This window comes from Amborella trichopoda, chromosome 2 (genome assembly GCF_054954075.1).
Source record: "Amborella trichopoda isolate Santa Cruz 75 chromosome 2, AtrichopodaSantaCruz75HAP2 v2.0, whole genome shotgun sequence".
Lineage (NCBI taxonomy): Eukaryota > Viridiplantae > Streptophyta > Magnoliopsida > Amborellales > Amborellaceae > Amborella > Amborella trichopoda.
The window spans coordinates 7,004,672-7,028,277 of record NC_142337.1 but is presented as its reverse complement, the minus strand read 5'-3'; the positions used below and the strand labels follow the sequence as shown (position 1 = coordinate 7,028,277).

At 36.3% G+C, this 23,606-nt stretch overlaps 1 protein-coding gene across 3 annotated transcripts; it reads left to right on the top strand.

The window, feature by feature from the left end:
* The first annotated feature begins 442 nt into the window (after window positions 1–442).
* On the top strand, window positions 443–23,606 carry LOC18443186 (alpha/beta-Hydrolases superfamily protein). Of its 3 annotated transcripts, none has more exons than XM_006853378.4 (12): window positions 443–576; window positions 2,147–2,509; window positions 3,529–3,620; window positions 9,793–9,911; window positions 10,709–10,844; window positions 11,000–11,051; window positions 14,572–14,672; window positions 15,309–15,491; window positions 18,108–18,265; window positions 18,556–18,610; window positions 22,292–22,345; window positions 22,914–23,606. In XM_006853378.4, the coding sequence occupies exons 2-12, from the start codon at window positions 2,272–2,274 to the stop codon at window positions 23,328–23,330; spliced, it is 1,605 nt and encodes a 534-aa protein (XP_006853440.1). In that variant the 5' UTR covers window positions 443–576; window positions 2,147–2,271; the 3' UTR covers window positions 23,331–23,606. The 3 variants fall into 3 exon arrangements, with proteins under 3 accessions (XP_006853440.1, XP_088713814.1, XP_020528367.1); XM_020672708.2 differs by having other exon boundaries at window positions 569–2,063; XM_088857688.1 differs by lacking the exon at window positions 18,108–18,265.

Below are 23,606 nucleotides of genomic sequence, written 5' to 3'. Positions count from 1 at the left end.
ACATTGAGATGTATGAATCTAAAAAAAAAAAAAATTGGAAGCTTAAAAATGCTGCATTTTGCAACACATTATCTCTGGTCATTTTTAAGATTTTCATATATTTATATATCTATTTGATTTGAATTATTTTTATGCCATCCTCCTAACAATATTTTACACGAAAATTACATCTTACAACAAAATTTGGAAGTATGCCTTAGTTTGATTTTTTAAAGATTGCAACCGCAAACCACAATAAGATTTAGAATTTTCACTTGCAGAGAAAATTAAAATAAAAAATTTGAGACACTGGAGTTTACTGAAAATTACAAAAGTTAGATTCAAGACGCCGGACTTGAGCATAAAACCAAATATAAAAGGTTTTTTTTTGGTAATAAATGTGATATTTCCGTAAAAGAGAGGGAATTTAGAACCCGTACGTAATGTAAGCTGGACGCTTCTCAGATCTGTAACGTTATCTTTGTCTTTCTCTATGTCTTTCTCTCTCTCTCTCTCTCTCTCTCTCTTCTCTCTCTTATTCGCCACTGCCTCTACGCTCAATTATCCAAGCTCCTCGTTGATTCTTATCAAGTAAAGGTAGAGTTTTCTTAATTGTTGCCCCTTCGTTCTAGAGAATTTTAAATTTTCTTCACAGTATTTGCATTGCGAATTTGTTATATATCTCTCTCCCAGAAATTTTTGGTTTATTCATGAACTTAGGTTTTGATATTTGTATTTTGGCCTAAGATTTTTATTGGTGAATTTCAAATCAGGTTTTTATGTCGCTGAGATGATTGTTGAAACCTAATCAGAAAAGAGTTAGAATGACTGAGAAATTGATCAAAGCATATCACACTTACTCAATTGCATCCATATTTTTTATTTTGTATGTTTTTATTTATTTTTGGTTATGGCTTCAGTTTCTGAATAGTCCAATTCCTGATTGAATTTTACTGAGTATGCATTTTCTTTTTTTGTCTGTCGCTTATACTAGGGCGACATACCAATTTGAATCACGGTTTCCAAAATATGGATTTCAAGCTCAATTTTGTGGAGATTAGTCTGAATTTGGTTGGTTTGGTTTAAATATAAGACAATGAACTGATTTAACTGTGGACTGCAGTCTAGATGCTTATATCTGAATTTGGGAAACCTATGCTGAAATTGCATGTTTTTTTATCTCAGAAGGAATTTGATTCCATTTCAGTCATAATTTATGTAAAAATATTGAATTCCAGAACTATGAAAAAAAATCCTGAAATTTCATCTCGAACTCTTTTTAGTCATTACTCGCTAGACTGCACTCAACATCATCCTGAGAGCCTCTTCCCAACTATTTGTCCTCGGCTAACTCTTTAGACTGTAGTACACAAAAAATTAACATAATATTTAGCCTGTGATTTTGGTTTCAAGACTTGAATTGTAATATGACTAAAGGCTGTTGACTGTTTCGACACTATGTTAAAAACTCGTCTAGAAGCAAAAAATAAAAATGTTGATCTACTATTTGTAAATTTCATTCCAATTGTGGACCAAGGAACAAAAGGCTCTGCAAAATTTTAGAGTTTTTTTGCTCAACCTTAGCATCCATCATCCACGATGCTAATTTACAATTATTTGGATTAGTCACACTTTCAGCAGCCCAGAACACTCTCATTTGGATGAAAATTCTTCAATTTTTGGTTGCACCTTTGCTGTTGATTTAGTAAGCCGGAAGAATTATGAATTGAGTAATTGGATAGTTGTAAATCATTGAAAGTTATGGAATCTTATTCAAGCGTTGATGTTTGAGTTCCAAATAAAAGATTGTGTGATGTTGCTTTATTTGAATCCAGACTGAGGGTTTTATAGTAGCGGTTGTGATCCAGCAAAAATTGACTTTTCAGAACTAAACATGCTTCTTTGTGATTACAAGTATTTGGCAATTGATTGAATTTTTATTATTTTTCTGTATAATTTACTGGAATCCGAATGTCAATGCATGACCACCTGTGTCTTGAGCCCTTTGAAATTTGAAATTGTCATTTTGCCACTATCGACAGTCACACTTAGGTGGGTTCATGAAGATCTAGACTAATTTAAGTGTATGTGAAGATCTACTAGCATTTGATTACATGCCCCAACCATTTCTTTCTTAGGTATAACACCCTTTTTATTAATCTGGTAGGTCTGTAGTGGGATTCAAACCTGGTCCACAGTGCTGCAATTGTCAAAACCATAAAAAGCCTGGCGTGGAAACCCAGTTCAAGAATCATTTCTTTCTTTTGATCTCAACTATCGCTGCTGTGGAAGATGGCAATGATATTGGAGGAGATACTTGAGTCTATTGAGGTTTGGCTGCACGTTATCAAGAAAAAGCAGCAGTATGTTAATCCAAATCTTGATCCTGTTTTGCTGGTGCCTGGTATTGCGGGTTCTATCTTGACAGCGGTGGATGGAAAAGGGCATGAGGAGAGAGTCTGGGTTCGGCTGCTTGCTGCTGATCGCAAGTTTCGGACAAAGATGTGGTCCCGATTTGATCCTTCTTCTGGTGAGATCGTTTTCTTCTATAAATGAGTATCTGTAGGTGATTCTTTTTAATAGTAAATGTGTTTTTAGAATCTTTAAGATGCTTTTTGGATTGGTTGTAACTCTTGGAGGCATAACTTTGATTTTCATAACCCCTAAGACCTTGAAGTATGAAACATTTCTAACGTGGTAAAATGATGTGGCTTCTAACTAGTCCTCGTTTTCATTCCTTGAATATACTTTTATATGTCTTAGAATGTACATGTATATAAACTTCTAATGTGCCTGTAGTCCATACTGAGTTGAACTAGTGAGTAACTAGTGGGCTTTCTGTACTGTTCATGTTTTATACATTCAGTAAATATTCACAATGTCATTCCATTGCTTGCCAAGTTAAGCACAGCGACTACCTTTCGTGGATGCTTGCATAGCAATGTTATTCAGAATTTTCATGAGGCACTATTGTTTCAATGTATAGAGTAGAAGATAGGGTTAGTTTTTGCTTCCACTAAGTTACACTGCAACGTCTATTGATGATTGTCTCAGCGGGACTTCCTATTGAACTCTTCAAATATGCATCCGTCGATTTTCAGAATATCTATTATTGAGAAATTCCTCCTAGAGGAAGAACCATCCTGCTCCTGAAGCTTGGTCATTCGTAGAAGTATCATGGTTAATGAGGCCACCAATCTCAATATAAGCATTATGCCATTCACCTGTTTACTACATGTTTATTTGTTTACTTATTCATTCATTTAAGTATTTTTATTTTTTTATTTTCTGTAATGAATTGCTTACCTATGGCTGACTCTATAGGGTGGGATGTATGCATAAGTTCAAAGAATACGTGTTTGAATAATTGCAAGCAATGATCTGTAATAGAAGTATTCTTACTATTCTATGAAATATGCATTCACATGCTGTGCTGTAATCTAATGTACATTAAGTCTTACACTTTTTTCAATGGCAGTTTTCTGAGAGAGCCTTGAGTAATTCTTAAGAAATATGGATCTAATATTATCTGGATGACCTGTGGAGCAGGTAAAACTTTGTCACTAGATCCAGAAACTAGAGTTGTTGTGCCTGAGGACAGATTTGGACTATATTCATGCGATGTCCTCGACCCTGACATGGTACTTTTGTTTCTTTATTTGTTGCATGATTCTCTTCAGACTAGTTTGTGAATGTTTTGTATGTATCTGTAATGTTTTGTGTGAATTCTAAAGGAAGTATTAGACTTGATTTCTTGAGTTATTCGGGTGCATTGAGCATATATCTACCTATTAGCTGTTTGTCCTTTGGATTTGAGTTTAAGATATGCAAATTTCCTTTTCTAAGAAGGATTCATTTCGCAGCATGCTAAGTGCTAACATCATTATTAATCACTATGACTTATTTTGTTTGAAGGAAGGTGTGATTGCCATCTATCACTCTTGGGAGAAGTGAATTATTGTAGTTGGACCACATTTGTGAAACTGGTGTTGGCAGAACTGAAGCATACATCAAATACAAAAAAGTGTTTGGTTTGGCTTATTTCACATTAGTCTAGTTAGGCTGCTTAAGGCATGAAATTGAAAACCAGAGGATAGGGATTTTTTTTCTTTTTTGGGAAATAAAAAGGAATAGAAAGAATAGAGAAAATTAGGGGAAAAAAATATAGAAAGAGGATATGCTTGAGATCATTGTCCCAACCATGTGAAGAAAATGATTCATTATTGGAAATGAAACGTAGTTCATCCCATATTGCTAGTGATGGGGCTACAGATGGGTTTGTTGCTGTGATCCATTTCTTTGCTGGAGATGGTGATTGAGATGTTTCGTGTTGGGAACAGCACCTTTTGTAATATTTTCCCAAATTCTTCCAGATTTTTGTTGACCTGGAGATACCTGTGAGCAGTTTGTTTTAGAGAATTAGAGCAAAGTAGTGTGGTATCCACCCTTCCAAAAGCCTTGAAGAAGGGTGAAATTTTTCTTTGTACCACCTTGCTAGATGTGCTGGAGGTAATTCTTGCCCAGTATTGATGAGGATCAGAGAGTGTGGTTTTGGTACTTAGATGAATCTTTTTCTCTGCCTTATCTTGTTTCAAAACTTATGAAATGTGAAGTGATACAAACATGTTTATAAAAGGGTAAATACAACACTTGAAAAAGTGTATGTTTCATCCTCTGTGGTGGCATATTGTTTTAATGTTGGCATATTAATGTTATAACCTGGTTGCCATGCTTTGAACATCTCTACCATATACATTTTCATATGATTTTGGTTTTTTTTTCATTGTTTAGTATTTTAATTATTAAAATTAGATGTACAGACGTTCCTGCCATGTTTCTGAATTTGAGGGCTCCATGTCAAGCACTTAAGAAACTTGTCTGAAAATAGACACCTGTTTTGGTGTCTGGGTGACGTTGCCCAGAGTACAGGCATTTGGATTGCTGGGTTGCTTTGAGATCCTCATTATGGATCATTTACAGCGTTTAGGGTGACAAATCGTTCATATCCATACTTGGCATTGAGAAAGTACAGGAAAAGGAGGGATCTTTTCCTTATTAATCAGCTGGTAGCTGTTGCAATGCCTTCTTATATTGTAGTAGCTTTTAGAGTTGAGTGTGGTGCCTAATTTGCTGTACTGGGTTGAGTTTGACCTTAATCCTAGGAATGGATTGGGTATGGAAGCTCTTTACCTTAGGTATTTTATTGCATAATTGGAACGAGAGAGAATTAATAGGACTTTTGTACTGGAGAAGTCAACATTTGAGGTGTTAAGGGTGAGCACATGTGCGTAGGTGATTTCCTGGCATAGGTTCACCCATACTTAATGCCTTACCTTTTTTTGAGTGGATGAAATCTGTGGTCCTCTCTAGCTATTCTATCCAGTTATTTGATGGCACAGCCCATTATTGGAATGTTTAAACTTGATGTTAATGGGTGCTCATGAGGCACTTCATACCCATCAGATATCGGAACATCATATGGGATTCTATGGGGAGGACACTGCTGTCATTCTCTGCCCTCGGGCCGTTTGTGATGTGACTATATCCAAGGAATTCAATATGCGTTGAGACACAGGATCCTCCTTCAGTGAAAGGGACTCCCTCACTACAATCAGATGTGTCTGGAGAGAGCTTCTTTGTTCGGCATGTGGCTTCCTATTTGATGTAGGTTTGGAGCTTTAGTGATCCACTAGCAGTGTCCTTCTGTTTTTTCCTGCTGGAGACAAATGTCGAAGTTGATAGATTGAGGAAGGAGGAAGGGCTTGATTCCTTTGGTGTTTGTTTTCAGTTTTTGTTTGTAATGAGAAAATGTTCACAAACTTTACATGATATTGGGACTATTCCTGTTACCAAACAATATAAATAGGTCAATTGAAAGGAGAAACGTGGATTCTTTCATTCAAGAATTTGGATGACCAATAGGAAAAGGATAGTGAATTTTTTGACTGTTTTGGAATAAGGTTTGATCTTATTTTATCTACATGGATTTTAGATCTGTAAATGATGTCCAAAAAAAAAGAAGAAGAAAGATTTAGAACCATCATAGTTGGACTGCCGTTATACCAGTGCCATGAGAATACTGCATAATATCAAGTTGCATCCAAGAAAAGAAATACTTATCTTCCTTTTTGTCATTTGTTACGTAACTTATCTTCCTTTTCATCATTTGATCTTTATTGGCTTTAACCTAGTTTCCTAGAATAACAGAAGAAAACTAATCTTGCTTTCTCTAGGACTGAATCCAAATCCCTTGATGTGTCTCCACTACCAGTGAGGTGATATTGATTAGAAATATCTTGGATGATATTTGGATATCAGACGCATTTCAGTATTCTGCGACAAGAAACACACTATTCACATTGCAAAGAACCCAATATTTTATGATATCAAGTTTGTTCCCACGTCAGGGAGAAGGAATACTTTATTGCCATTGGTGTCTGCATATTAAAGATAACAATGCGGACATCTTCACTAAAGACACCAGAATGCTGGACTCAATGCTATGGTTTGCTAGCTTGGAAAATTTTACCACAGTCTTGGTTTTGGACTGAAAAGAGCGGGGCCGGGGGGGGTGTGTGTGTGTGTGTGTGTGGGAGGCTGAGATTGGGTTTGAGTTATTTAGTTATTAAGTCTTTTTAGGGCATTCACATCTTTTGTTGTAGAGATTTTAAGGGTATTTTTCTCATGGCTAATGTTTGGCAAGAAGAAAGTGTTAGGGTTTAATAATGATTAGGTTTCTTGAGAGTTAAGCTAGCTATTGTGAAGAAATGATTTTTGGGTCTTGTGAAAAGATCATTTGTGGTGGACTCCCCCTTTGGACCTTCACCTTTGGGGGTGGGGGGGTTGAGCATTTGTTTTGTTTATATATATATAGGATTGTATACAATGAGGCCATTTACCTTTAGTATAGGGACGTCACAATTACTTACAACCATCCGATTTGAAATCTGATAGCTTGGTATGTCACAAAGTTCGAGAAAATTTATTTTGAACTTTGACCTTGGTCAATGAAATAAATGCAGCCACCCAATTTCACATCCAATGATCAAGATTAATTGTGACCACTTTGTATCGAAGTTAAATGGTCTCGTTATATACTCTCTCTCTCTCTCTCTCTCTATATATATATATATATATATATATTTATATATATGGACCCGGTTTCTATGCGACTAAGCCTGCATATGTAGAAATGTGGGCCTCTTAATAAATCTACTTTTTAGATGGATTTTTGGACTTAATTTTAAGGATATGTAGTCTCTAACATGGAGATCATGAATATGAATAAATAAATACATTTTAAAAACTAGAAATAATAATTCTAGTAAGAAAACATTTGGACCGTTAGTTTCCATTATTTTTAGATGGAACTCCTGCTTGCATCCATCTTTAAGATGGATGCTTTACTCTTTTTGGATTGCATATGTAGTCATGCGGTCCAGCCCGCATGAAATAAATTTCCTATATATATATATATATTAGCCTATGTATATGAGAGAGAGGTCTCACATCAAACAATTGGAGGCCATCTTCTTCTTCTATATATAGAGCAAGTGTGTTTGTCTTTGTGTGTGTGTGTGTGTGTGTGCGTGCGAGAGAGATGCCTCCTATTGAACAATTGGAGGGCATCTTAGTTTTCCTCTTCTTCTTATATGTAGAGAGAGAGCACATGGGCCTTGAACAAGAGAAAGGGCCTTGAGCCCTTAACCATTTTTATAGGCTTGAACTATTTTTTTATTTTTTAAGGGTGTTTATCCTTTTTTTTTGTGGGGTGGCACTAGGAGCATAGGGTTTCGGGGCTAGATTGCCCCCCCAAAACCCTTTTCCCCTTCTCAAAGGGGAAAATTACTTTTTGCCTTCGGCCTCGGGCCTTTTTCTGCCCTCGGCCAAGTTGCACCGAGGCACCGCCTAGGCGCCCATGTCGAGGTGACTGCCTAGTTGGGGTCTTGGCCGCCTAGGAGCAAGCACGCCTAGGATGTTGGCCTAGGGCGCTGCTATAAGTTTTGTGGCCGACTTTTTGAACAATGTGCAGACCCAAAGCGAGGGTCAGCTATCTCACCTTATATAATTTTATTTTGGTTTGTTTTATTTTTCGCCACTCTTCCCCATATCAATTGGTATCAAAGCCTTGAGATTGTAGAGCATAACTCCAGAAAAAAAAAAAAAATCCACTGATCCATTTTTGGAGCCCATGAATCAAATAATTGAGACAAGTCCAAATAGATCTGGAAGAAAGACTGGGCATATTGATGCAACAAGTGGTACAAGAACTATTTAGCATATCAATGCAACATGCAGAGATGAGAATATAAAGAGGTGGAAGATAAAAAATCAAAATCTAATCCAAGCATTGATCAAACACCACAGCATGCTGCTGAAGTTGATGTAGTTCTCTGGCGTGAAATAAAGTTGTGGATGGCACAACAAATTTTGGCATTGTATCGACCTCCCAGGATTGCATGTCTTCATTGGCATACCACAATGTTTTGTATTAAGTTCAACGATCAAAAGTTCGATATTAAAAATGTAAGGATTCCTAGTTGGAACAAAGTGGAGAAGACAAGAAAAAGTTTCTGATTTCTTAAGCTCGAGCATGATGTCTCCCAACCTTTGGAGAATGATGTTGTTAGAATTTGCTTCTTTGGCATATCATAACATTTTTAAATGATGTTATGACATGGCTTCATTGGCATATCATAACATTATAAATTATGTTCAATGATCAAAGTTTACCAAGGAAGGTGAAGATTTCTAGTTAGAACAAAGTGGAGAAGACAAGGAAGGAAAATTTTGAATTCCTTAAGCTCATGTACAAGCTTCTCCCAACCTTGAGAGAATGATGCTGGTTGGATTTTCTTCTTTCTTTATTATGTTTTTTAGGAGGTTGACATTGGGTTGGGTTATTTGGTTTTTAAAATTTTTTCGGGGTGTTTGTTTCTTTTGTTGTTGTAGAGATTTTTGGTGTATTTTGTCATAGCTAATGTTTGGCAAGACGAAAGGTTAGAATTTCATAGTGATTAGGTTTTTTGAGATTCAAGTTAGCTATATAGGGTTTTTTCTTTGATATAGGCAATGTGCTAAAAACGTTTAAATGGAGAAGAAGCATTGACTTTTGGGTCTTGTGAAATGGTCTTTTGAAGTGGACTGCCTCGCAGATCTAGAGTGGGTCAAATCTCTCAAACTTTGATGTGGACTTCCCTACAGATTTAGAATGAGGGTATCCCTTACCCTTATTTTAATTTTTTTTTCTTTCTGCTCCTTCTATTCCTTTTCGTTGTTTCTTTGTTTTTTGTTTTTTTTGGTGTTTTTTTTTTGGAGGGGTGGGTGGGGGTTGGTGAGGTGTGGGTGTGTTGTTGACATGAGAACAAGGAACTTTTCTTTTACTCCTATTCATGTACTTAAACCCTCTTTAGGAAACTTCGGAAAAACGCATCAAAAAGAAAGAGAAAAAAGAAAAGAATAGTACTGTGATTGCTTTTTCTTGTGAAAGCTTTAATTCTGGACATGGTTGTCATGCCTGTATGATATCAATTGCTATGAGGTCTATTCCCTTACAACAATCACATTTTCTTTCGGGAATTCTATTCCTCGTGGAAGTCAATTTCTTTTGAGCACTTCATCCTTCGCTTTTGCAACAATTTAGAAGTTACATACACACTGCATTTGCTAGCTTTTATCAGCATTTTTATGACGTCTCAGAAATAGTGGCAGTCAATTTAGTAGTTCTCTATCCATTATACTTCCATGCATGCCCTTCTGTAGCTTCATCATCAATAATTTATTTGCAATTCCTGTTTTGTTTACTTTCTACAGATAATTGGAAAAGATAGTGTTTGCTATTTCCATGATATGATTGAGGAAATGATTAGTTGGGGTTTCCAAGAGGGCGAAACACTCTTTGGATTTGGCTATGATTTTCGTCAGAGCAACAGGTGCATTACCTCATTACCCTTTCCCTACATCTAATCAACCATGCCCACTTATATAAGTGTTAGGTTCTTGCTTCCTTGTAGTAGCTCTAGAGAAATAATGTTACAAGTAGTTTAGAAGAGAAAAATGCATTGTGTGCAAAGTTCAAAAGAGGTTAAAGTTTTTAATTGAAGTATTGATCTTGTTTTTCATGTGTAAGGGCCTATATTTGGAAGTGGATAACTGGAAAAAAGTATTAGCCTGTTAGGCACTTGTACTAATGAGACATTTTGTAGTAATGGCTGTTTCTTTATCTTATTCTGTTGATGTGATTTTGGCAATAAGATACTTTCTAGCGTGGGAAATGAATTGTCTGCTGCATGTCTAGAGGATAGGTGAAATCGGGGTAGGTGGTGAAGGCTCATTTAGACTCATTCTTCCACCGACTCATGATCACCTGTGCATGTCGACAGTTATTCAATTGATGTCCTTTCATTCCCATAACCACATGCACATTCTTGAGATGTCTGTATCCATCAACTTTAACTACTCATTGCGTTGCAAGATGGTTTATCTTGAACCAGCTTAATGTTGATTCTGCCTGAGCAATGAGTACAGAGGTCCTTGATGTCATGATAACTATGCTACTGACTGTACCTACTAAAAAATGGTCGTAATTTATTTGCAGTTTCATATGTAATTTATTTGCAGTTTCATATTTGAGCAGCTTATATGGATGGCCTAATGTTTTATTTTGTTCATATTATTTCTATTAGGAATTGAAAGCGTGTGTGGTCCTCATTATCTGTTCTTCTTGCAGGCTTCAGGAAACATTTGATCGTTTCACTGCCAAATTGGAATCGATTTACAAATGTTCAGAAGGGAAGAAAGTGACTATTATAAGTCACTCCATGGGGGGTTTGCTAGTCAAATGCTTCATGTGTCTACACAAAGATGTATTTTTTTTAGTTTTCTTCTTTGTGTCTTTTTTCAAATATTGGTTTTCTGTTTCATGCTAGTGGATTTCCTTTGACATTCTTTGCCTGTCTGTTCAAGAGCTACGAAATATTGTATGGAGATTGTCCTTTAAGTTGTGCTCTATTTGTTTCAGGTCTTTGAAAAGTATGTCAAAAACTGGATAGCAATTGCTGCACCATTTCAGGGTAAATAATGGCGAGAAATCATGCTAAATCCATATTTATGCTTCTGTAGACTTGTTTGATCATATAGTTGCTTTGCTTCAGTATATGGAACATTTTGTTGATTTCTAGTTTGTCTTAGCAAATGAACTTTACTGAATGAAGGTAGCTCAATTCATTTAGGGCATGTTTGTATGTACTCATTGTGCTGATAATTCACAGTTTCAATAAAATTAATCTTTGTAATGACTTGTATATTGTTTGGCAATGCTTATTAAATAGTTATCTGAGAATCTTATAGGCAAAAGTTTATCTTTTTGAAAAACTGTTTTTATTTTATTCAAAGCAATTTGCTGAAAATTACGTGTTAAGCCATAAATACCTAAAAATAGCATAAAGTCACCAAAAAAGTTAAATAATTAAATAATATTAGATATAGTATAATATATGTACCCAACGGCTAACAGAATAATATTATCTAGGGTATATTAATTTTCATATGAGATAAGTCTATTCCAGATAAAATTAGTTGTTATCTAAACGGACCCTTGTATTACAGGAGTCAAAATCCTTAAAAAAGTATTATGAGCTATTAGTTCGATGTAGTCAGGTTTTTTAGGTTTGCAAAGTTATGAAATCCCAGTGGAATAATTGGTTACCCAGAAAATTGTAGCCATATATACATTGCCTATTCTAATAGTTAAGACTATTTGCCTTTTAGGCAATGTGTATGGGCAAGTTTTTAAGGAAAATAACAGGTTCTATCCATGCGGTTATGGTTGCTTTTATGTTCCATTCTTTCTTGTTGTCCTCAGCTGCCAAACCCCCTGACATGCCATTTGCCAAAGACCTCCATTGATAACTTGATATCTCTTATCATTACGATGCAAGAAAGAATTCCGGCAATCAGATGCTGTACCCTTTACGAAAGACTTCATCCAAATTAGTCTGTCTGTTGAAAAGTTCATTGGGCATCTGCATGCTCAGATCTAATCTCTTAGATGGCTGTCATATCAGTTGCTCTCTTCTTTGTAATGCTTCCTACTTTTAAATTTCATAAACTCTTTTAAGTAAAAGAAAAAAAAAATCTTTTAAACGATTATTTGGCTTCTTAGATTATGGTCAAAAGCTGCAAATGCATGGCAGTATTTTTAGGCACGTTGTTTTGGTGCATGTTGTAGTTTAAGGATGTCCAAATACAGGGTCCTTTGATTTCATATATTGGCCTATTTGAACTCGTGAAGTGACAGGGCCGGTGTGTTCTTGGTAGTTCTTCACATTGGTTTTTTTTTGAGAATGTTCACTTATATTGCATAAAGAAAGATGTACAAAAATGAGGCACCCCAGTTACAGGGCAACCTATACAAAACCCCAAAGGGTCCAAAAATTGTTTTGCAGCAACTAATGAAGGGTACAAGAGGATAGAGCAAGGGAGAAAAAGGGGCAAAAAAAACCTAAGGCCCCATAATGGGGTGTGATTGGGCTCCCTCCTTGGCCAAAGAGTCGGCCGTAGGGTTGGCTTCCCTATAGACGTGATTCCAAGAGACTCTGAGACCCCTGCAAATGTGAGACTCCTTGGCCAAAGAGTCAGGTTTTTTAGGTTTGCAAAGTTATGAAGTCCCAGTGGAATAATTGGTTACCCAGAAATTTGTAGCCATATATACATTGCCTATTCTAATAGTTAAGACTATTTGCCTTTTAGGCAATGTGTATGGGCAAGTTTTTAAGGAAAATAACAGGTTCTATCCATGCGGTTATGGTTGCTTTTAGCGCCCATTCTTTCTTGTTGTCCTCAGCTGCCAAACCCCCTGACATGCCATTTGCCAAAGACCTCCATTGATAACTTGATATCTCTTATCATTACGATGCAAGAAAGAATTCCGGCAATCAGATGCTGCACCCTTTACGAAAGACTTCATCCAAATTAGTCTGTCTGTCGAAAAGTTCATTGGGCATCTGCATGCTCAGATCTAATCTCTTAGATGGCTGTCATATCAGTTGCTCTCTTCTTTGTAATGCTTCCTACTTTTAAATTTCATAAACTCTTTTAAGTAAAAGAAAAAAAAAATCTTTTAAACGATTATTTGGCTTCTTAGATTATGGTCAAAAGCTGCGAATGCATGGCAGTATTTTTAGGCACGTTGTTTTGGTGCATGTTGTAGTTTAAGGATGTCCAAATACAGGGTCCTTTGATTTCATATATTGGCCTATTTGAACTCATGAATTTACAGGGCCGGTGTGTTCTTGGTAGTTCTTCACACTGGTTTTTTTTTAGAATGTTCACTTATATTGCATAAAGAAAGATGTACAAAAATGAGGCGCCCCGGTTACAGGGCAACCTATACAAAAACCCCAAAGGGTCCAAAAATTGTTTTGCAGCAACTAATGAAGGGTACAAGAGGATAGAGCAAGGGAGAAAAAGGGGCAAAAAAAACCTAAGGCCCCATAATGGGGTGTGATTGGGCTCCCTTCTTGGCCAAAGAGTCAGCCGTAGGGTTGGCTTCCCTATAGACGTGATTCCAAGAGACTCTGAGACCCCTGCAAATGTGAGACATCTTATAAAAAATGTGATCGAGCTGCCACGGTTAGGACGTGAGGTTGGAGGCCCATGTGATGGCGTTCTTGGAGTCCCCTTCCACCACAAGTTCCGGGCTCCAATTGGGCTCAAACTTGCGAATGCCTTCCAAGAGGGCAAGGGCCTCAGCAAGAGTGGAGTCTGCAAAACCAATTGGTTGGGAGGAAGACAGCAGCGTACAACCGTTGTGGGTTCTAAAGAGGCCTCCTATGCCAGAGGGCCTACGTTTGCCAAGGGAGCAACCATTGAAATTCAACTTAGCCGAGCCTGGTTCCGGTGGTCTCCAGACTGAGGCCCGTGAGATTCTAGGGGTAGCCAAAAGCAAGATGGCATTCTAATTGCTGTGTTGGTCGAAAAGAGAGAAGTCTTTAAATAACTTGTGATTTCTTGCCCAAAATAAGATGAGGTTCCTGACTTTGTCGATCAAAGGACACAACAGTGGAACGCTCACCCTCTCCAAATCACCCAAATGGTGGCAGCCACTGAGTCTCTCCATAACCTCCCTGACTTGGGCCAGGGACAGGAAAGGAAGGCCTTGAACAGGTGTGGAATTGAACAGGGAGTGACCCACGACTACTGGAAAAGTTGAAGTAGATCAGTCCTTAAGGCTCTGGCCAGGTCACAGTGGAGAAGAAGGTGTGCGTTGGATTCTTCGGCTTCGATGCACATGACGCATCTATTGGGGAGTTCTTCACACTGGTTATTTGGTTTTGACAACTTGAATTAGTTCTTTATGTTGCAGAAATTGAATCACTTGATCTCGATTGTATTATTAGTATTGTATTTTTTAAACTTTTTTTCTTGTGATATGTGTAATTTGAGAATGCTCTTTGACATCTTTACTTGATCTCGATTGTATTATTAGTATTGTGTTTTTTAAACTTGTTTTCTTGTGATATGCGTAATTTGAGACTGCTCTTTGACCTTTTTAAGCATTTAGATTTGACTATTTCTAATTGTCCTTTGTAGGTGCCCCGGGATATATTACAGATACTCTCTTGAATGGAATATCTTTTGTTGAAGGTTGGGAGCAAAGTCTTTTCATTTCAAAATGGAGTATGCATCAGCTGGTGGGATTCCATACTCATTACTTCTTTATAGAAGTTATATCTGCTTAATGCATCTTGCCAAATTGAGTAATTTAGTGAAATTCTTATTCATAGAAATGCAATACTGAATTTTTCGTTAACCATATGTTGACATTGTGAATACATTAGCTGAAAATGTTTAGTGGCATTGGTAGCCATAGCTCCTTTGATTCTTTCAAGATGATGTATAAATTAGAAGTTAAAATATCACGCTGTTGGTGCTGGCCTGCTGAGGCATGCCACCATGTTGAGCAGCAGTTTTCAAAATTGATTCTTCTAGCCATTTGTAATCGGATGCTAGATTCGTACAAAAAATGACTTCATAATCTTTCACATGATCCCTTTCATGCAATCTAGTTCTATATCAAAAGGTCACTTTAGATTCGAGCTTGGCTTGTGAGTGCTTTGACTGTTCTGTCTGCTAATGCCTTTTCCTTGTTAAGTAAGCTTTACATTGCTAAGATCAATCTACTTCAAGAAAACAATTTTATGACAATGAAATTTGGTGCTTGAATTAAAATTGTACTGCACGTGATTTATTTTATAGAATGATCACATGATGAATGTTGTTCATGGTACTGTATTTGATGCATCTCGTTTAAAATATTATTGTTTCAGCTTATTGAATGCCCTTCAATATATGAGTTGATGGGCTGCCCTGATTTTGATTGGTCAACCCCTCCGCTTTTACAAATATGGAGAGAGAGGTCTGATAGCTCCAGCAATTCAGTGGTCAAGTTGGAATCATATGATCTGCGAGAATCAATTTCCATTATAGAGGAAGCTCTTGCAGACAACAAGGTATATTTTTCCTATGGTTAAGAAGTAAATGGTGGTGTTTAAATAGATCCATAATTTCAGAAGTTTGTGTTTTCAGAGATTGTGGACAATGCAAAATCTTTTCCATTATCTATGTTACACAGTAACTGCTGCATACATTATCATGGTCTTCATGGCCATATGTAAGGCTAGACTTAACCTACAAAAGGTTGCTTCTCCATCTCATAATTTTTATCCACTAGAAAAGAAATACAATCTGCTTCTGAGCAGTTTCACCCTCTCTGTTTTTGGATTTTTATCACACTCTGATACTACAGAATGTGTTTTTGGCATGTTAGAAGGAAAATCTCTCCTGTTACAGTATGATATTATCATATCAACATGCTAAAAGGAAAAAAAAAAAAAAAAAAAAAAACAAAGATACTCATATATATATCAATGATATGATATGGGCACTCTGTCTCAATGAAAATATATGAATTGCTATTTTTTTCATTAGGAAAGGGAACCATTGATCCCTCATAGCACTTTTTCTTAACACTGTGCTTTCCCATGAGAAATGTGGGGTTTTTCTTTTAATTTATGTTTTCTTTCTTTTCGTGTGGTTTTTTCTTTTCTCTTCTTCTTTTTTGCTGTTTTTTTTTGGGGGAGGGGGGGGGGGGGGGGGGGGGGGGGTGTTGGTGTGGGAGTTGGGGGTGGGAGCTACCCCATTTGGCAAAGAAAAACAACCCTTTTTTTTTCCTTGTCACATTGTGGGACGCTAGCATCCCATTTGTTCAGTGTGTGTGCATGTGGATCTGATTTTTGATAGGGAATGCACTCCTGAAGTGCCCATATAATTTTGAACTTAAAATTATTTGTTGAACTTAAACACTGTAGTTTATGTGACTTGTGAAGGTTCACTTGTGATGACAAGTGTATCTTGGTTTTCCTTAAGTGCATTTATTGGGGGGGAAGTATGGGATAGACACAATGTTTAATTGCAGTGTCCTCAGGTAGAGCATGTGCCATTTTATCTTGAAGCAGAAAATGGAGATGAACCATAGCGCTGACATCACATTGTAGCCAACTGGCTAATGAACTGTAATTCAGATGTTTAAGGGGGAAGGGTCATCTCCACTCTTTTGAGAACAGACAGGGACACATTATGTGTATCTTATACATATTTGCTGTCATTAAGCTAAAGGATTGATTTTTTAGCCACAACACCCCCATCCGGTCATGGCGAAATAACTTCCACCTGAAAGTGATTTGTGCATGAATTTGGGGGATTCTGAATCTTGAGGATATTTCGGGATTAACAGTATCAAATCTCTATCAAAACTATAGTTAAACATCATATTTGAATATGAATATTTAAAAAGCATGTTATAAATTATGATAAAATTTACATATGAGGAATTCATATAAACTGTAATATATACAACTCGAAAATTTATTTAATAAATTTATAACTTGGGAAACTACTGTCAGCTCCTAGCTATCGGCACTCACACACGCACATATATGCCTTTTTCCTATAATGAGTACTGATTAACAAGATGGAGATTTGCATGATTCATGAACAAATTCTGCATGGAGAGAGTTCTTTCTGGATGACAAGGTGATGGAATATAGTTAACAACACCTAGAATAACCATCCTATTTTGGGGGTGGGTAGTGGGGGGAGAGCCTCCTTGAAGGAAAAATGACTTTGAGTATTTACATTGTTGTTTGTGATGGTTTAAGGATACCTTCATATTGTTACACACTGGAAATTTTGACACTTTGTTGTTTTGCGGCTTGCACGCTTCATTTGGCATCCATTTTGAAGTAGTTGTGAGCTACGAGGTTAATCAATAAAAGTAATATAATGATCCAAGGTTTTTGGTGGCTAGGGTCACGTAGTTGGCAATTTTTCTTTCTGATTTAAGTGATTTAGGTGTCAAGTTTGTTTGTAGCATGGTGTGAGAATTCTCCTTGTGCAGTTTCGTGCCAAGATTTTTTCTTCATGGAAACCTTTCCTGAGATGTGGCTGTGATGGAAGATGAAGTAGCCAAAATGCTTTGTTTCTCTGGGCTTAAATGACAGACAAGAAAGAAACCAGAATGTAAACTAAACCATGATGGATGGCTGTGCCTCACCTGTGGCATGTCCAGGTTTTGGGGTAGTGTATCTGCAGTGGCTTTTACTCTTCATCTCTGTACAATGAGAAATTATGGCAAAGAATGATAATGACTGTTATAACTATAGTTAATTTGGACTTTAAAGTTCTTCATAACCAAGCACACTGATAGAATATTACAGATTATAACTCTATTTTTGGGTTTTTTGTATATTGGTTGTTTTGGATGTGTTGGTGCGATAAGAAACAATTGAACAAGTTGGTGTACATGACATATCATGGGCTGCGACCACGTAGTACGTCCAATGAAAATCTAACAACACAGAATTCAAATCTTTTTTTTTTTTCAATATCTAAACGCATGTCATGCTATTGTTTTTATACCATATAAATCTTTAAAATGTGTTTTGTAAGTTTCTATTATAAGATTAAGGGATATGCACAAATACTAGTAAAATACTATGGATAATGGATGAATGTAGCAACTTAACTCGGAAGATCATGTCATCTGCTAAGCTTTTATTTGTATTCAGATTCAGTATGATGGTGTAGATCTCCATTTACCTTTTAATCGTGAGATATTTAAATGGGCAAACAAAACTCGGGAGATCATGTCATCTGCTAAGCTTCCTTCAACAGTAAAGTTCTACAACATATACGGGACTTGTAATGATACACCTCTTAGTGTCCGGTAAGGTCCTCCTTTCTTGTTGTTTACTGATGTGCACCATGTAATCACTATGTTTACCCTGGTTCTCAAGGTATATTATGGAGTTATTTGACTTTCTTCGACAGTGCATGATGTAATCTTCCACTATGCAGTGTGTCCATATTACAATTTTTTTTTTTCAATTTTTTGTTTTTTTAATGTGTGTCCACATTACTTAGCCTGTCTTATCATCAATTTGAAGGAAGAAGCTTGTAGATGGATACATATGATCAAAGTTCAAATATTTCTAATACAATTTGTTTTGTTTGCAGCTATGGGAGCATGGAAACGCCGATTTCAGACCTAAAGCAACTTGTACCATGCGAGGTTATCCTTTCCCACATGCTTATCTGGAATTTCATTTCAGTTTCCATTTACTCTCTTCTAATTTTACTTTTCTAGTTCTTATTCATGTATGCATCCAATTTCGAGCAGCAAATGCTGAGAATGACCTCTGTTATTGAGTTTGCTGCTGTTATTTTTTTTTTTATCTTTTTGCGCCTAACATTTTGAATAGGCTCGGGGCATATCATCTATAATTTTATGTTCTGCACGATTTTTCAAATGGCAAAAGAAGACTTGGAACTGGTTTGGGGTTTAGTTGTATGACGATCTTTTGTAATTTGCATAAATTCATTAATGTGAAATAAACCCAGGAAATTGAATCCGGCCATCTTTCGATCTAAGAGCAAGCTAATAACTAGCAATGAAGGGGAATAATAATGGCTGTAAAACAAACCAAAAGGAAGAAGAAACACGATTTTCTTCTTTCAATTAAAACTCCTCTCAGAAAAAAAAAACCAAGTCCAAGTCTGCAGGGCTGTTTCCCTCCCAATATAAGTAGAAATAAAGAAAATTAAAAACCATAAATCTCTCTCTCTATCCCACTATCCCCTGTTGTTTTCTCTCTCTCTAACTTGCCTCCCTCCTATTCATGTAAGTCCCTCACATTTAGGAACCCCCCCATCTATCTCATGCGCAAACCATATCTTCTTCCCTTTGTATGTTATATCCTAACTAATCGAGGAAAGAATCACATCAATCTTACACGAAGGAAACTCCCTATCCTACCCAATACAACTCGTCCCCCATAACAATAACTAAAGCCAACCAAATAAAACAGTCCCATCCAAGTCCTAGAGTTCAAAGAAATAAAAAATTAATTAAAAAGAAAACCTAATTAAGTCATCTCCTTAGCTTAATTTGCATCATGCATGGTATGAAGATCTTGAGACATGCCTTGTGATTTACATGAATCAGCTTGGTATCTAGTTAATCATAACCCATTTAATAAATCCAATCTATAAATGGGTCTATCTGAGGCTATGGTAGGTGGTGAGTGAGAATTCCTTGCAGTAATATGAATCTTGTTGCTTGGAAAGATTTCTTGGGATTATAAAATTGGTCATATTCAGATATCAATCAGGAATTATTACTGCGACATTCATTTTTCCGTATTTGTCCATTCAACCTTTCTTGTTTTGGATCAAAACCAGCACAGTATTTTTTATCTAATGGCATTTCTCATCAAACAAATGTTTTGTAGATCAGATAAAATCCTCTTCTTCTGTTAATCTACCACAGAAACCTTCTGCTGGGTAGAGTTCTCACTCTAGAAACTCACACACTGGTGTTCTGGGCTACTTATTTATTTAAGTTCTTTCACCACTTTTTCCCTACATCCACAAGCCCTTCCTTGGTGTCCCTGAAAGGAAGATCTGAATAATTCCCACCTGTTGTGCAGTCCTGCATGGAAAGATATATATATATATATATATATATATATATATATATATATATATATATATATATATATATATATATATATATGGGGGCAATGATTTCATACAACCGTTGTATAGTAATAAGATGCAACAACCTGAAAACACCATCTTATGGCCATTTGTTTGATCCAAATTTTGAAATATACACTCTTTTCATTCTAATGAACAATCACAAAAAAAGAAAAAATTGAAAACACAACCTAGAAAGTATTTTTTTAGCCCAATTAACATAGGCCGTTCATTTTGGTGAGATGCTTAGATCTAAGCCTTAGAAGGAATTTTTTCATTTCCAATGTTTTTGGATGGCTTTATTATCATTAGATGAACAATGCTAAAAAATAAACAAATGATTTTTGAGTTTATAAAGGCTAAGATCTTGAAATTCACAAAATGAATGGTCTAAATTCATTTTTGGAGGGGACTCATTTTGACCATATCTAGGGTTCAAATTAAACTTTTGTTTTTTGGGGGATTGATTATTGAGATAAAGAGAGTGTGTGTGCAAAATTTGGGGTCATATAAATATCACAAACATGATTTTCTTGAAGTGTCGTTGCATTACACTATGATACAACTGTTGCATTGGATCATTGCTTTATATATATATATATATGAAAAAGTCTTCCCAACGCCTATAGGCGAAAATGAACAGTGATTTTGCCTATCCTCATCACCGTCCAAAATTCATCATACAATCACGATTCTCCAGTAGTGTTTCATTTTTCATTTTTTTTTTACAAATCGAAATGATCTGAAATTTGGAGCGTGTGTACATCTTGGTGAGATACACCTAATAAAAATATAAAAAAAAATAATTTGTGAAACTTGTTTTCACCAAAATACCCCCGAAACTTTTTGGGGGTATTTTGGTAATTATTTTTCATGTAAAATATTTTTTTAATATTTTTCGTTGATTCGCCTATTTTTATGAACAAACACTCTAAATTTCAGGTCATTCTGATTTATAGAAAAAAAATGAAAAATGAAACACTATCGGATAATCGTGACCATGCGATGAACTTTGGACGGTGATGAAGGTAGGCGAAATCACTATTCATTGTCGCTTATAGACGTTTTGTAGTATCTTCATATAGATATATATAATAAATAGACACTCATAACTAATATTAGAAATTGCTTAAAGAAAGAGTAACAATGATGAACCTCCCTTTACACACATACATTCTACATAATTATATGGGAATGGGAAATTTATGTAAATACCGATGAGAGATGAACTATTTAACGAACGTTCTACTAATATGGTTTGATTTAGTTCCAAACTACCTATCAAAATACACATGATGATGGGTTGGAATATTTGCAAATAGGTAAAATGTTGGATATTTCATTGCTTATGGGTGTTTTGATAAATTTTCCCTAATTATAGACCCGTATGTGGCACATCTTTTCAACTTTGATCTGGTTGTTGTATGGGGGAAGAAATTACATATGAGAAAGTGAGATAAAACTTATGTTTATCGTGAAAGATTGACCTGCATGCTATTTAATTTACATTGCTCGTCACACTAGAGTTAATCAGTTTTGATAAGATGGATGGCCAAAGTTGGTAGCACTCACGAATGGGCAATTATTGTACATGGCTGATATGGCATAATAATTGCAGTTTACACTTGACATTGATTATCTATGATACTTCTTACTTCCCTATAAACCTGGAAAATGAACGATCTCGTACTACGAAGTTCATCAGAAGATGCATCTTAATAGAACTAGGAAGATTGTTCCTAGTCAAAGTGATACCAAAAGTTCATGCTTTGTGCAATGAACTTCATCTGGTCCATGGATAGTAAGGTGCAGTGGTTCATTTCATGCACGTGAGTGCTGGTAAAGTAAAGTGGTCTCACCAAATGATGGCATGAGTGGTAGCTGAACATCTGAGTCTTAAGTTGACTTGTTAAGTAGAAGATTCTTTTGCTTTTTGAAGAATTTGAAAAAGAATTTTGAAAATGAGATACATACCTGGGGAACTCCTGAGTCTAAAAGTTGCTCACCAATGAGTTGGCGACTTAACCAAGGTTTGGAAAGGATCACACATGAGATTGAAATTTTCTTCTTTTTTTCAGAGTTACATCAAGGACGTGCAAAGATAAGTCTCAGCATTTTGCTAATTTTACCATAAGTTTATCAACTTTTACTTATTGCTTAAACATCATATTTTCACAACCCACTCACACGTCAATGGATTCATTGCTATTTGCAGCCAGACTATATCTGCGTTGATGGTGATGGAACAGTGCCGGTGGAATCAGCCATGGTATGTTTAGCACGTTGTACTAATGTTCTAAGTAAATAGACCATTGATGGGAACTATACTTAAAGTACTTGGCCGTCATGTAATTGATGAAATTAGTGGACATGATTTCAGACAGGAATGCAGTCTATAAAATATGAAGCTCAATAAGAATCCATTGTACTTAGGATTATCACCATCCGATGATATGGATGGTGGTGGAGAGAGCATCGATGGGATCATATCATGTATTTGTGGCTCCCTCTCTCCTTCCATCACTGTCTATTTCAATGGATGGGGATGACTATGGGCTCTAGGTTTTCTACACTCCCCAGGATTATGGTATACTTTCCTGTTACAATAGTTCGGACATGAGATCACTTTAGTGAATGGTTGAAATGATGCTTTTAAGATAATTTTCATTAGTTTTCCTGTAGTAATAGATAATTTGTGGCTGAGCATATTCATCGGTCAATTTCTGTTACGCTGTTACGGTGGTTGTAGTGAGTTCCACGCTTACTAATTTATCATATAATCTAGTATTTGGGGAGAAACGATAAAATCTGACTTGCTCCTGCACTACCTTATGCAGGCAGATGGGTTGAAGGCAGAGGCCAGGATAGCCGTTCCTGGTGATCACAGAGGACTGGTATGTGACCCTCACGTGTTCCGAATTATCAAGCATTATCTGAAGATAGGGTATCCAGACCCTTATTACAACCCTATAAATGATTATGTGATCTTGCCCACATCTACCGAGTATGCAAAGCTCGACGAAGATGGATTACAAATTACTGCTGTTAAAGAACATTGGGAGTTTATCTCAGGAGATGATGAAAATTCCAAGGATGCAACAAATGAAACAAGTATTCATGCTTCAGTTTCTGTCGGCCATGTTGGAAATGACCACTCAAGAGAAGAGGCGCATGCCACTGTCACTGTGCACCCACAAGATTCACAAGGGAAGAAGCATGTTGAAGTTAGAGCAATAGGCATGTCAGTTTGCTGATTAGTTTTAGCCTTTTCCCATTTGTGTTGCTGTATAATTATTTAGTATCACTTGAACTATCAAAGAAAAAAAAAACTGGATTTGTACATACATTTTTATCATGGATGCATGTAAATAACAAGTTCATAGTGAAATAGCCTCCTTAGATTGGATGACAGAGTCGGCCTTTTTCCTCCGTCGTACTTTAATAGCATATGTGCATCCATTTGTATCAGAATAGTCAGAGAACATTTGTTGTCTAGTTTTTTGATTTCTTGATGATACGATCTTTTGAGA